General features: G+C 40.6%; 1 protein-coding gene across 5 annotated transcripts in view; it reads right to left on the minus strand.

The window, feature by feature from the left end:
• DCLK2 (doublecortin like kinase 2) overlaps positions 1–15,244 on the minus strand; it is a 189,035-nt gene that overhangs the window by 54,952 nt on the left and 118,839 nt on the right. For 3 of the 5 annotated variants that reach the window (XR_005723036.1, XM_040251470.1, XM_040251473.1), the window contains exons 3-6: positions 11,213–11,315; positions 7,024–7,125; positions 5,806–5,856; positions 1,743–1,837 (exon numbers count right to left, since the gene is read on the minus strand). Coding sequence is in view for 3 of the 5 variants with exons in the window: in XM_040251470.1 (XP_040107404.1) it covers positions 1,743–1,837; positions 5,806–5,856; positions 7,024–7,125; positions 11,213–11,315 (351 nt within the window). In the remaining 2 variants the exon portion in view is untranslated. The remainder of the gene's footprint in view (positions 1–1,742; positions 1,838–5,805; positions 5,857–7,023; positions 7,126–11,212; positions 11,316–15,244) is intronic. The other 2 variants (XR_005723037.1, XM_040251471.1) reach the window with 1 other exon arrangement.

Below are 15,244 nucleotides of genomic sequence, written 5' to 3' on the forward strand. Positions count from 1 at the left end.
TTTTAATTGATACACCTTTTCTTTTGGAGTTGATATTAAAGAATTCCATTGAAATCATATTAAGCCCTGACCTAAGCTGATTTAGCACTTCAGAAAATGGCCAGTTCTTTTGATAGAGATAAGAAACTTCCAGCAGTTAGAGGTTACCTAGAGCTCTGTGTTCCAAATCCCAAACTGACTATTGGTCCCTCCAAATTCTGCCAACATACATAAGCAAGCAGGCACAAAACCAGATGATCTGTCCTTTTCCAGTGGAAATGTCTGTTATTGATGTCAGGCACTTAGACAAGAATATAGCAAGTTCACTCTGGAGGTAGACAACGTTCTCAGGACCCGACAAGCACACCAGAGTGTCAGATGGAGAACATAGCCCGGCCGGCAAGGAGAACCCACAGACCAACTGCCCTGCCAGCCCAACGGGTTCCCACCCAGAATTCACAAGGGACGCTGGGCCTTTTATCTTTCACTTTACCAGTGAAAATGTTTTTCAACATCCTTAAGGGAAAGAAAATTTCCCACTTGGATGATACCTGAAACGTTTGGGTCACCAACTTTAGAGAATGTATTTGTCACCACGAAGATACGTCCAATGTCAACTAAACACTCCAAGAGTAAGTCAGAAAGAGAAATATCATATATGAATGCATATATAAGGAATCCAGAAAGATGGTACTGATTAATTTATTTGCAGGTCATCCATGGAGAAAAAGACAGAGAACAGATTTAGGAAGACAGGGTGGGAGAGTGGGGGAAGGAAAGGGTGGGAGGTATGGAGAGAGTAACATGAAACTTATATTACCGTATGTAAAATAGATGGCCAATGGGAATTTGTTGCATGACTCCGGGACCTCAAACAGGGGCTCTGTAGCAATATAGAAGGGTGGGATGGGGAGGGAGGTGCGAGGGAGGTTCAGAAGGGAGGGGACATATGTATACCTATGGCTGATGCATGTTGATGTATGGCAGAAAACAACAAAATTCTGTAAAGTGATCATCCTTCAATTAAAAAAAAAAAAAGTACCGCTATTTTATCAGGCAAATTTACTCACAAATTTAAACTACTGAGAGCTAAGTCAAATTAAACTTATTGAAATTCTGCAAATTTGGTTTCACTCATCAGTCTTCTCCACTAGATAAAATACATATTAAACCAGTTGCTTAATCATGTTAAATTACTGTTCATATTTTCAGGAGATCAGAGTCAAAACCTAAGATTTATTTCTAAGTTCTTCACCAAAATGAACATATTTTTCTTGTGTTACTAACTTCTGTATATAAGTATTATACTAGAATTTCACTCTATTTTAGACTTTTACATAGTCGAATTATGGTAACAATATTAAAATCATGAATTTTAAATGAGATTTCTAAAAAGAATCATGGTTTCTAAATGAGATTTCTAAAAAGAATCAATCTCCAAAGCTTTGCCATTGCAAATTATTCTGATTATAATAGGAAAACTACTGTTTACTGATATAAAACCACATCATGTTCAACCCTAACCATAATTTTATATTCCCATTTGAGAGATGGGAACACTTTAGCTCAGAAGAGTTAGGTAAATTGACCCAAATTACGAGATACAAAAAGGATACAGGATCCAAAGTCAAGTCTTCCTGGCTCCAAATCCTAACTTCTTTCCTTTTTGATTTGTTACTGTACCCAAGTCCCGGAACAAACTAACCACTAAATTATGCAGCAGAACGGAATCACACGAACACGGCACATATCCTATTTCATACCTTTGGTCCTCTGAAACTTCCTGGGCTGGTTGGAGAGGAGCTGGAGGATTTCGTCGATTTAGGAGTGGAGAGCTGGCTGCTGGGAGTTCCATTAACTGACCACGAGACAGCAAAGGAGAGAGAGGTCGTCAGAACCCAGAGCCACCAGGCCGGGCAGAGACACTAAGCACGTGCCCCACACAGCTCCAACGGAGCTCCGACTCACTGAAAGCTCAAAGCAGATGGCAACTCAGCAAAAAGCAAAAACAATGTGTCTTCCTGCATTGCAGACAAAGTATCAGGCAAATAAGCAGTGAAACTGGATTTTCAATAATAGTTTTCCAGCAGTAACATAAACAAATATATAAAACGTTATGGAGTTTGAGATGTGAACGGGAACTTGTCCACAAATCCTGCATGCCAGCGAGGGTAGAGGAATGCATGGCTCTCATATTTGTAACTGTTCACTCGGAAGGCTGTCCTATAACCTGTCCACAAGACCTGAATCACTGAGGCATTTCTCTGTCTCTCCCAGATCAACTCCACAATACAATAATTCTAACACATATCCTAAGGGTATTTTTAATGGAAAAAGAAAATTATTGGTCATTTCCCCCTGTAATACCCACTTATTTGTTTAAAGGTCATAAAAGGCACTCTTCCAATTTCTTTTTATCTGGACTAGTTATTTCTGAGTCCTTCCATTTTCTTGTCTTCTTAGCTTAATTTTCCCAGTATTTAGCAAATCTTGGTGGGTTTCTCTGACACCCTCCTCTAAACTTCCGTACACTTCCTAGGTTGAAAGCTCAGTTTAGAGACTAGGTGAGGCAAAGCATGGCCATTGCGGCTTCCAGGAGAGGGTGAGCTTGCAGATTTTACACTAACTATACAGTGCTAGTCACACATCCCACTGTGACTCAGGCTTATTCCTAATTATACCACTTCTGTTGTAATTTCACAAAGCTATTAGTTAACATCTGGTACTGGTGTTTTGTTTTTTTTTTTTTCCTTTTCTAGGGAGTTCTTTTAACCCGTTTTATCATTAATTCTCAAAGCTTTTACCCCAAGGAGATGAAAACTGCCATTCGTCTCTATGGAAAGACAAGTAAAGTCCATTTCCTTTTTAAAACATCTTTTTAATACAAGGGAGCAGACAACTGTTATTTTAAATGATGCTATTAAGTATAAAAAGCAAAATGCAAAACTCCTGAAAAGGTGACCTCAAAAAACTGAGCACCAGTCCTTGAAAGGAGGCAGAATTCTGGATCAATAAGCATAATATTTGTGATGAGATTAATCACTCTTGTTTGTTTATTGTATGGCTCACTGTAAAAATTCAGCAAAGATGCAAAAGTTTTACAGTTATTTTTCAATTACCAAACTTTAACTTTTCTAGTTTAAAACCACTCATTCATAAATCAATATCTAGATTTTCTGAACAAACATATGTGGGTATTTATAGCACAAGTCCAACACAAATAACTACAGTCAATTAGAAACTTCTTATTCAACAGTCCTGCTTATTTTTCAATAAAGTCACACTTCAATTAGTGCTGTTTCTTTCAAAAAATTCTCTTTAAAGGGAACTGGTGGTAGGAATCCACATAGAAAAGAGATATTTACGAGCTATGAGCTAGTGAGATTGCTAGGAGCTGAAACTGAGTCTGGCTCCATTTCCTCTTCATTCAACACAACTACCTGTTCAGGTCCTCCCCTCCCCAAGTGTTGTTACCTTTCACTGATCTTCAGAAATCACTCTGCAATCAAAGATTTCCCTGCAGCAGTGATGGGAAAAGGACTAAAGAAGAAAAATTAGTTCCTGCAAATGGTAATCCCTGTGGCCAACCAATGTCTCTAAAAATACACCTCTTGCCTAAACATAATTTCTTAAGAAAACTCACTGGCAGGGATTGAACTGGTATCTGCATATACATGTTCATATTTACCCTTAAATAACTCCCATCCTGGAGACACTAAGCCATAGACAGCTCTCTAAGTTTCTGATAGCATTTCAAAGACTCAAAACAAACAAACAAGCAAGCTGTCTAGTGATCTCTTAATGTCATTTTTCTTGGTACATTGCTCCATTTCCGGGAAGGTAACTGGAAGCTGGGACAAGGTCACCCTGGGCTCTCTGCCCTGACACTGCTGCCCCAACAGGAAGGTGGACAACGCCCAGCATCTCTGGGACGCTCCCTCTCCTTCAGTAGACCTGGATTTTCTTTCCCCCAAATAAGGCTTTTATCCACCCTTCCCTCAACTGTAAGGTAAGAAATTGACGTGGGGCCTTCTTGTTCGCTTGCTCTGAACACTTTTTATCCGGATGGACAAAGAGTCACAAGCTAGAAACCTTAAGTGAGAATTTTAAATGCTCACATTATGGTGACTATTGTAGCTCAGGTGGTAAGGAATCCGCCTGCAATGCAGGAGACCTCAGTTTGATTCCTGGGTCAGAAAGATCCCCGGGAGAAGGGACAGGCTACCTACTCCAGGATTCTTGTGCCTCCCTTGTGGCTCAGCTGGCAAAAAATCTGCCTGCAATGCAGGAGACCTGGGTTTGACCCCGGGGTTGGGAAGATACCCTGAAGAAGGGACAGGCTACCCACTCCAGTATTCTGGCCTGGAGAATTCCATGGACTGTATAATCCATGGGGTCACAAAGAGCGGGACACGACTGAGCAGCTTTCCCTTTCTCCACTGGGTTACCCGGGTTAATGTCTATGTACTTACTGCATACTGTTTAGCTATTTTGATAAATGTGAGTTTTATGGAGGGATTTAGTCAATCAGAAGAGTTCAATGATGGGAGCACTTCTGTCCCAATAATGAAAAAGCACAAGATTATGTTTACAAAGTTATTGCTCTGTTTGAAATTCCAGGGAGTCCCATGGAATGTTCTAAATGGTAACGGGTACACTACAGCAAAAGTGCCTGTAAAAGCAAGTTATCCATCTGGGTTCTGTGGCTTTTAATAACACAAAACTATTTTTTATAACTATATAGTATGTATTGAACATCCTTTTGGATTAATCTCTTTTAGAGAAGTCACTTAACCATGGAGATGTGGTTTACATCTCACAACTCTTACTTGTTAGTTTAAGATAAACTTGATTAACCCAAATCCAAATATGGACTCAGTTGAAAATCTGAGGAATTGAAATATTAAGATTTTCTTAAATCACTTTATTTAAGCATCTCAAATTCTAGTTAAGAAGATTTATACATTTATTACATTATTCTGTGAAGCAGTTGGTCCGCAAGACAAGTATGGCTATGAAACGTGTTTTTAATTAATTTCCCTCTTTAGACCGCGGGTAGCCAAAATTAGAGTAATCATAATATGTGATCTTTGAACCACTCTCTCCACTCTTATTTAGTTATTTTAGTTATATGATAAGCATCTGGAAAGCCACCACTAAAACAAAAGCTAAGAACCCGACAAAAGTCTACATCTACCACATAGTAAACCCAGTGAAGTGTATTCATGCAAATTTCATGTTATGTTAGCTTTCCCAGCATTTGAAATATTGGATTGGCCCCAAAGTTCATTTGGATTTTTCCCTTTGATCTTAAAAAACAAATTTTGCGGCCCACCCAATACTTTACAGAAAGCAAAATATGATCTGAAATAAGCTTAACATCATAGAGATGCTTTCGATTAAAGATACTCATATTGCCAATATTTTTAGAGAGAGAATACTGGGCTTACCGACTCCAGAGTGACAAGAAGGGAAGGAGCAGAATTGCTTCTATGGCCATTTTCGTATTACCGACAACCCTTAGCCTTTTTCGGTAACAGATTATTTTCCAAAATTAACTTGAAGACAGACCCCTTGAAGCACTGCGCCTCCCCTATCACCGTGTACTGTGGCTGCACGCAGACTATACGCAGGGCTCCCTCCTGCAGGCGCCTGGCTCTCTAACAAGCAAGGGAGCCGAAGCAGGACGCACTTGCCGCAGCACAGATGTCCACTGGTACAAGCCAGATACAGCCATGGAAATGGAGCAAAAGGAAACAGAAAAGGCGGCAGAAGACAAAAACAAAGAACCCAGCAGAGCGACAAAGCCGTAATTCTCCTGCTCACCTGGGGATCTGGCTGTAGAGTAGGCACTGGAGTAATGGCCACCCCTCTTTACTGTACATATTCAGTGTCAAAAAGGGGGAGAAGTAAGGAGAGCAGTTATTCGGCAGGTCTAAACGTGCACACGACCCAGGATGATTAGGGTTACAACAAATTTTTATGGGATAGAATTATCACTACAGTAAATCAGAAATAACCCCAAATGCCTCACAATAGTGAATCAGCTCAGCAACATAAGAGAAAATGTGGCATTAAGGACGCCTGGGGGCTTTGGGAGTGAGGCCATTCAGAGTCTTACTAAGAATCTCTTTTAATTTCTTCATTTCTACATTGAGAATAATTATATCTAAATTTAGAGTTACTGAGAAGATTAAATAAATGAAAATATGTATAAAATTCCTAAAAAAAATAATAAAATAAACGTGCACACGGAAAGAAGGGAAACTATCCCACCTAAAGAAAGGTGGGGTGGGGTTGGTGTGGAAGATGGAGCAACAGAAACCCCCCAAACTCAGTATTTTATAGACAGGTTGAGGCTTCAGACAGTTTTTATTCATATTACTTTCACAGGTTCTAGATTCCTCACATGTAAAATCATGTTTTTCCACAACCCTTTTCTTAATGGGAAACAATATTAGCATACTATAAGCGAGCCTTATAGTATCAAAATATCAAGATTTGGGGGACATTTTAATTTTTTAAAAATGTCAAAGGCTGTCAAAATTATGACAGATCTATAGGCTTAGGATCTGAAAGAAAAGTAGAGGTGAGTCTGACTCTGAAATAAGCAGTATTACTTCCAACAGTAATTATTGCTTAAATTGCTTAACGAAGGAAAAGCCTGTGGAACCTTAGCAAGGAAACAGTTTTGCTAGGTGGGTGTACTGGCTTATGCTTTAAACCAATAAGAGAAGAAAATATCCATTTAAAAAAGATTAAAATGCAGACACAGTGGTCAAAATGTGAAACACTTCTACGTAAATACCAGAAAAAGAATCTAGGTAAGATTGCTCTTGAGAAAATGTGTCAGAACAAGTATCTTAGGACACTTGTTATAACTTGGAGAAACAGACTTAAAATTTTTGATCTAAAAATCATGCCATCTACATGTTATGTTGGAACCTGGCTGCATACAAGGATGGGCACGACTACCAACTCATACTAAAGAAAACCGAAGAACATGCTCCGTCTGTGACTACCCGCTTCCTTCCCCGTAACTACCTGAAGCCGGTGACTTGCTGCGTCGGGAAGGCCCAGGGCTCTTGGATCCGGAATATTTAACAGCTGAGGAGCGAGAATAAGAAGACTTCAAGACACGGCACTCTAGAAAGAAAGGAAAGCACTTTAAAGAGATCTAGTTTTAATTCTAACCAAAGAAAGACCACATTCCGGTAGTTTAGTGCCTAAAACCATTACCAGATCATCTTATTACTGTTGAATGACTTTTATATACAAAGCATCCATCCCCAAAGCACACCTGAGATTTTCGTAAATTAGGCTTCAGACCTTGTCATTCATCTTGTTGCTGCTGCTGCTAAGTCGCTTCAGTCGTGTCCAACTCTGTGCGACCCCATAGACGGCAGCCCACCAGGCTCCCCCGTCCCTGGGATTCTTCAGGCAAGAACACTGGAGTGGGTTGCCATTTCCTTCTCCAATGCATGAAGGTGAAAAGAGAAAGTGAAGTTGCTCAGTCGTGTCTGACTCTTAGCGACCCCATGGACTGCAGCCCACCAGGCTCCTCCGTCCATGGGATTTTCCAGGCAAGAGCACTGGAGTGGGGTGCCGTTGTTCCAGAGGGAGTCCTTAATAGGGAAATCCATACATAGTAAGTGCTCAATCAAGAAAATTTGATTCACACACACAACCTAATCTCCACATGTGCAACTTATTATTATTGATCAACAGCATTGATAGGCAAAGGCTATAATAAAGAGTTCTCTCCAACTCAGCTAATCTTAATTTGAAAGGCTATAGGATTCTAATCTATGAACCCCTTGCTTATTTTCCATCTGCCCAAAGTATAAAGTATCAAAAATGAGGGAACCAGCTTTAAATAATGGCTTTGTTCTTTCCACAAATTGCCAAATAAATCAGCATGTGAAAGTGAAAGTGGCTCAATAATCTCTGACTCTTTGTGACCCTATGGACTATACAGTCCATGGAATTCTCCAGGGCAGAATACTGGAGTAGGTAGCCTTTTCCTTCTCCAAGGGATCTTACCAACCCAGGGATTGGACTCAGGTCTCCCTGCTGCACCGCAGGGAGATTCTTTACCAGCTACCAGGGAACACAAATCAGCACACAGAGTACCAGAACTAATTACACAGCTAAAATAATCACTTCCAATTCAAACAATAAAGAAGGTGGGTTCTGGAGTCCTGCAGCTTTGGGATGAATCATGGGTGTGACTTTGCTAACTGGTGCACTTAGCTTAGGTCTAAGTCTCCGTTTTCTCTCCCTGTGAAATTTGGATGAGGCTAAATCTGCTTAACAGGCTTGTTATAAGGATTAAATTATATAACGTATTGTCAAATTCACATTAAAATACTTCAATTTATGCAGAAAGATTAAAATATGGGTTGGTTTTAATCTATACCCCCAGGGACAATAAATTAACAAGTGAAGTACACTAATCAGCAAAATACACACCAGGGGAGGCTAGTTAGCATCTGAAAGACTCTAATCAAAACCTTACTCCAAGGGGGCTGTAGCAACAGCAGTTTAGTTAATGAGCATTATAGATGTTAGAAAGTATTCCAGTGTTGAAAGGAGTGGTGTGTGGATTAGTTAGAACCTTCCTAAAGGCACCGCCACTCTTTCATGAACAGGATGTGTAACCCTAGAGAGCTAATAACCAGAACCACCCCAAGGTTTAGGAATCTGAGCAAGCCCTGCACCCAGCTCATTAACACAGGATTTGGCCCTAAGACTAGGTTACCTAAATTCTATGAATTTTGAATGATTTTTTAATGCAAGATGTTGTCAGAAGTATAAAAGGACAGAGTTGGGACTCATCAAGATTACAAGTTAAACAGATCTTGTTTTTTTTAATCTGTGCCTTCTGAACCCAAACAGGACCCTGTGGAAGCTCCTGGGCATGGAAACCTTTCCCTGTCCCCTCCACCCCCGGCCCCCTCTTGCTTGTAGGGAACAGACTCCAGCCTCCATGACCTTCCCTGAGCTCCAAAGGGCAGGTTCCAACAGTTGCTAGTCAGGGAAGGAAGGCAATGAAGAGGCAAGGGAGGGGCAGCCAAGAAACAGCTGTGCAGATTCAGGCCAGGGCCCTGGTTCTGCCTCAAGGGACACACAGAACAGTGTCTCTGAGCTCTTTACAGAACAAACCCCCAGTAAACGGAAGGTATCAGCAATCCTCATTCCAGAGAAGACCACCTTTAGGAACCAGAAAAACTCATCAGAAGACCACCTGAGAACAGGTCAAAGAACTTCTGTTAAACCCCTCACCAAATCCTCCAGGGTTGGGACACGCAGTTTTGAGAGGCAGGAGCCCACTGTGTCCCCTTTCGCCTGGCAAAGCAATAAAACTATTCTTTTCTATTTCACCCAAAACTATGTCTCTGAGATTTGACTCAGCACCAGTGCACAGAGGCTGAGTTTTTGACATCACTCCTAATAAAGGCACCTGTGTGGCAGAATTAGATCTGAGACTTGTTTTCATAGTAAAATTTTATGACCTAATGGTGATGATATAATAACAACATTAACAACAACAGTAACAGCATATACTATGTAATGGGCACCCTTCCAACTGTTTTACACATATTAATTCATTTAACCCTCACAAAATCTTATGAAAAAGCCCCTATTATTATCCCTAGTTTGCAGAAGGTTAAGTAATTAGAGATCAAGAGGGAAGAAATCAGTAACTTTCACCTATCTCTAATTATAGGAGCTCATTGGTAGCCAAAACAACAAAAACCTATGAATGATTCAAATACTGTAGGTAAATTAAAACATAATAACATAAAAGCACTGAGGACAATGCCTAGTATATACATAGTAAGTGCTCAATAAACGTTTAATTGCTGTGTTGCCACCCAAATTAACTTTACAACCTGAAATACACCAAGTTTCAACGTCTCAACTTTCAAAATGATAAACATTGACAAAGAAACATTATGAAACGAAATTAAGCTACAGTCAAAAAAGATGTAAAATAGAGATATGTAAATTTACATTTTTTCAGTAAACCCACAAGAACAAGTGAGAGTATTAACACAGATAATATTGCTAATTCTTTAAGGTCTTTCTGGTGGCATTACTCATCTAAAGCAGGGCTAGATATAAGATGCTACAGAAACCCTCAAGAAATTTGGCACCTGTGGGGAAAAAAACAAAGTGGAAAACCAAGAAGAGTGGATAAATGAGCTCCAAGCACTCAGTAGATAAGTCACCCCCAGAAAACTGACATAGTATAACAGGAAAGAATTACACAAAGAAGTCTGACACCATAGCATGTATCATCTTGAATTTTTAAAAGTTCATGGGTCACCATATTTATTTGGTGATATGTTTCTCTAATTCTGGACTGTCGAGTCACTGCAACTGGAAGGGGTTTATCACTAGTCTAATTTTTGAAAAGCCAGCTCTCCTCACTGATGAAATTAAAGCATGGGATTGAAACCTCTAACATCTCTCTTCTCTGTGAAACATTTTGTCTATATGATTCTATCTCATTTAAAGATGAAGTTGACTTCACTATCAGCTAATAATCACTAATACTCTAATCAGTTTAAATTTCAGGTAACAGAGTAGAGCAATATTCCCATAATCAATAACATCTGAAATCACTGAGGTTATTGCTAAACAGTCAAAAACTCCATTTTTTGGCTAAAATTAAGAGAAAGGGATTTTCTTATCAATGAAAATAGCTTTATTTTTTCTGCATATATAACAATTCATGTTATTTTTTAAAAAGATGGAAACAGAGCAAAGAAATCTGAGATAATCATCACTAACATATTATTATTCTTTTACACATCTCTTTATGGACATGAGAAATGTATAATTCACTATTTTCAGGTTCAGTACTATCCATATTTTAAGGTGGCCTAGCCAAGGCACCATTCTGGAAGAAGGTAGGAATCAATTTTGAAAGTGTAACAATGCAGTAAAAAAGAGAAGAAACCAACTTGCAAAAAAAACCCCCAAATATTTAACTACTTGGAATTAGGGTTTTTTGGTTTTTGCAACTAGATAACTGCCTCATTGTATTTTCTACTTTTAGTAATTCAAAGAAATTGACTCTACTAAGACTGAGAGCAGATGATGATCTAATTAAATTAACTCTTCATTACCTCTTTCTTCGACAACCAGACCACTTAACATGCACCAAATGCCAAACCTAAACCTCCACTTCAGGGTTACAAAGATGGTCACTGAACTGCCTTACCACTGTGATCCAGGACAAAGTCATCTTGGGCATAACGGAATTTCTCAGGTCCACATGCAATAAAAACATCATCGTCACCAAAAAAGTCTTGCAGACAAGTAACCTACAAAAAAAAAAAAAAATCATGTCCAAGAAGTAAATTAGAAACATTAAAAGTGCAATAAAAGTCAACAAAACTTATACTTTCAAGCCTCACCTATAATAGTGAGTTGGAATGAAAAACTATTTCCAAGCATTTTACTCTTCACAGAGCACTTTCACACACTGTCTCCTGACCTCAGAACAACAAAATGAGGGGCTCATAGCTGGCACCAATATTGCTGTTTCACAGGCGAAGTGAAAGGCATCCACAGGAGGCTTGGTGATGGATTCCAGGCTTCCCTTAACAGGGGGAACGCTGGGGCAGATGGAGCTCTCTGTTCCCAGTCTACTGGTCTACACTTCCTCTCTCCCAGCAGCTCCACATCCCAGCCACGTCATCTCGGCGGTGGCCCCTCTGTATCTCTGGCACAGTGTGCCTTAGGTTGTCGTGAGGATTGATGTGTGCTCTTGGAATGAGTGCCAGGCATGTAAATACCGTGTGTTAATACTCATCTCTGCCACCGTCATTGAAATCAGAGGAAGACCTGTCATAAAGCTAAGGAGGGCCCTTCCAAGGCCCTGTACTTAAACAGTCTTAACTTCACATTCTTTTTTTCAACCCTCCCCCACACAGTATAAGTTTCAGATTCCATAGAACTCGACCCACCCCAGGGAGCACATTTATCCATTCATCCAAGTGGTAACAAGAAGAACCATCTTCTAGGATCTGGGATGCAGACAGGCTCCATTCTCACCTGTTTTCTAATGGGATGTATACGATTTCTTTTTCAAAAAAGTACTCCTCTCCCAATAATAATATAAAGTTTTTACAAAGTAATAAAGTTTAATAAAGTTTCTAGTACTTGAAAAGTTGTGCTATCTCAAGAATTCCTTGTCTTTCTGATCACTACTTAGCTTTTTATTTGAAAAAAATATATATATTTTTCATTGCAGAGTTAAAAAAATGCTCTAGAGAGAAGACAGTGAACTAGACACAGTAAATGGGACAAAGACACTGCTCCAGTCACTCCAGTTCTCATCAAGCAAGATGTGTCTTCTGCTCCCCACTGAAATCCGCCCAGGCAGCAGCGCTTTAGTCAGTTTGGTAAGAAATTTCCACAGACAAGGCAGCTTCAATGATGGAAGCTTACTCTCACAGCTCTGGAGGCTGGAAGGCTGGGATCAGGGTGCCAGCGTGGTGGGGTTCTGGTGAGGACCCTCTTACCGGTTCCCTCACATGGCGGGGTGCAGGGAAGACACAGGAGGGAGCAGCTCTCTCCTGTCTCTTCTCATAAGCGTGCGAATCCTTCCATGGGGCTCCTCCCTAACGACTTCACCCAACCCCACTGATTTCCCAAAGAGCCCCACCTCCTAACACCATCACAGGGAAGCCAAGAAGAATCCCGTGGGGGTCCGGGACACAGAAGACTTTCTGTCTCCCATTTTCCTGTTTGTAGGGAACAGAATGCAGCCTCCAGGACCTCCCCCTGAGTTTCAAAGGGCAGATTCCAACAGTTGCCAATCAAGGAAGGAGCAGCTAAAAAACCACCTGAGGCCAAGTGAAAGCAAGCAGAGAGGCTCATCAGGGCGATTGCCATTGCTCAGTCGCTCAGTCGTGTCTGACCCTTTGCAACCCCATGGATTGCAGCACGCCATGCTTCCCTGTCCTTTACTATCGCCCAGAGCTTGCTCAAACTCATGTCCGTCAGGTCAGTGACACCATCCAACCATCTCATCCTCTCTCGTCCCCTTCTCCAACCGCCATCAATCTTTCTCAGCATCAGGGTCTTTTCAAATAAGTCAGCTCTTCACATCAGGTGGCCAAAGTATTGGAGCTTTGGCTTCATCAGTCCTTCCAAAAAAATTCAGGGTTGATTTCCTTTAGGACTGACTGGTTTGCTATCCCTGCTGTGCAAGGGACTCTCAAGAGGCTTCTCCAGCACCACAGTTTGAAAGCATCAATTCTTCAGTGCTCAGCCTTCTTCACAATCCAACTCTCACACCCATACATGACTACAGGAAACATCACAGCTTTGACTACCTGGACCTTTATCAGCAAAGTGATATCTCTACTTCTTAATACACTATCTAAAATAAAGGAAAGAAATAGAAATAGCCAACAAATAGAGGAAAACAATAGAATGAGAAAGACTAGAGATCTCTTCAACAAAATTAGTGATACTCAGAGAATCTTTCATGCAAAGATGGGCACAATAAAAGAAAGAAACAGTATGGATCTAACAGAAGCAGAAGATACTAAAAAGAGGTGGCAAGAATACACAAAAGAACTGTACAAAAAAGGTCTTAATGACCCAGATAACCACAATGGTGTGATCACTCACCTACAGCCAGACATCCTGAAGTGCAAAGTCAAGTGGGCCTTATGAAGCATCACTATGAACAAAGCTAGTGGAGGTGATGAAATTCCAGCTGAGCTATTTCAAATCCTGAAATGTGATGCTGCTTGAGAATACTCAAACCAGCACACAGTTGCACTCATCTCACATGCTAGTAAAGTAATGCTCAAAATTCTCCAAGCTAGGCTTCAACAGTATGTGAATCAAGAACTTTCAGATGTTCAAGTTGGATTTAGAAAAGGCAGAGGAAGCAGATATCAAATTGCCAACATCCACTAGATCATAGAAAAAGCAAGAGAAATTCCACAAAAACATCTGCTTTATTGACTATGCCAAAGCCTTTGACTGTGTGGATCATAACAAACTGTGGAAAATTCTTAAACAGATGGGAATACCAGACCACCTTACCTGTCTCCTGAGAAATCTGTATGCAGGTCAAGAAGCAACAGTTAGAATTGGACATGGAACAACAGACTGGTTCCAAATTGGGAAAGGAGACCAACAAGGCTGTATATTGTCACCATGCTTATTTAACTGATATGCAGAGTACATCATGAGAAATGCCAGGCTGGAGGAAGCACAAGCTGGAATCAAAACTGCCAGGAGAAATGTCAACAACCTAAGATATGCAATGATACCACTCTAATGGCAGAAAACGAAGAGGAACTAAAGACCCTCTCGAGGAAAGTAAAAGAGGAGAGTGAAAAAGTTGGCTTAAAACTCAACATTGAGAAAACTAAGGTCATGTTATCTGGTCTCATCACTTTATGGCAAATAGAAGGAGGAAAAGTGGAAACAGTGACAAACTTTATTTTCTTGGGCTCCAAAATCACTGCAGATGGTGACTGGAGCCATGAAATTAAAAGACACTTGCTCCTTGAAAGAAAAACTATGACCAACTAGACAGCATGTTAAAAAGCAGAGACATTACTTTGCCAACAAAGGTCCATCTAGTCAAAGCTAAGGTTTTTCCAGTGATCATGTATGGATGTGAGAGTTGGACCATAAAGAAGGCTGTGCGCTGAAGAATTGATGCTTTCAAACTGTGATGCTGGAGAAGACTCTTGAAAGCCCATTGCATAGCAGGGAGATCAAACCAGTCAATCCTAAAGGAAATCAGAACTGGAATATTCATTGGAAGGACTGATGCTGAAGCTGAAGCTCCAATACTTTGGCCACCTGATGTACAGAACTGACTCCTTAGAAGAGACCCTGATGCTGGGAAAGATTTTAGGTAGGAGGAGAAGGGGGAAAACAGAGGACGAGATGGTTGGATGAGTTTGAACAAGCTCCAGGAGTCGGTGATGGACAGGGAAGCCTGGCATGCTGCAGTCCATGGGTTGGGAAAGATTTGGACAGTACTGAACGACTGAACTGAACTGAGGACCTGCATACACCCGAATCAGCCACCCCACCCTTGCTATAAAACTCCCCATCAAATCATTCTGGGGGAGGATTCATAGTTTTTCAGGGCAGGAGCCTGCTGTGGTCCTCTTTGCCTGGCAAAGCAATAAAGCTATTCTTTTCTACTTTACCTAAAATTCTGTCTCTGAGATTCAATTTGGCACCGGTGCACAGAGGCTCAGCTTTCGGC

The sequence above is a fragment of the Oryx dammah genome, unplaced genomic scaffold (assembly GCF_014754425.2).
Source record: "Oryx dammah isolate SB20612 unplaced genomic scaffold, SCBI_Odam_1.1 HiC_scaffold_12, whole genome shotgun sequence".
Taxonomy (NCBI): Eukaryota; Metazoa; Chordata; class Mammalia; order Artiodactyla; family Bovidae; genus Oryx; species Oryx dammah.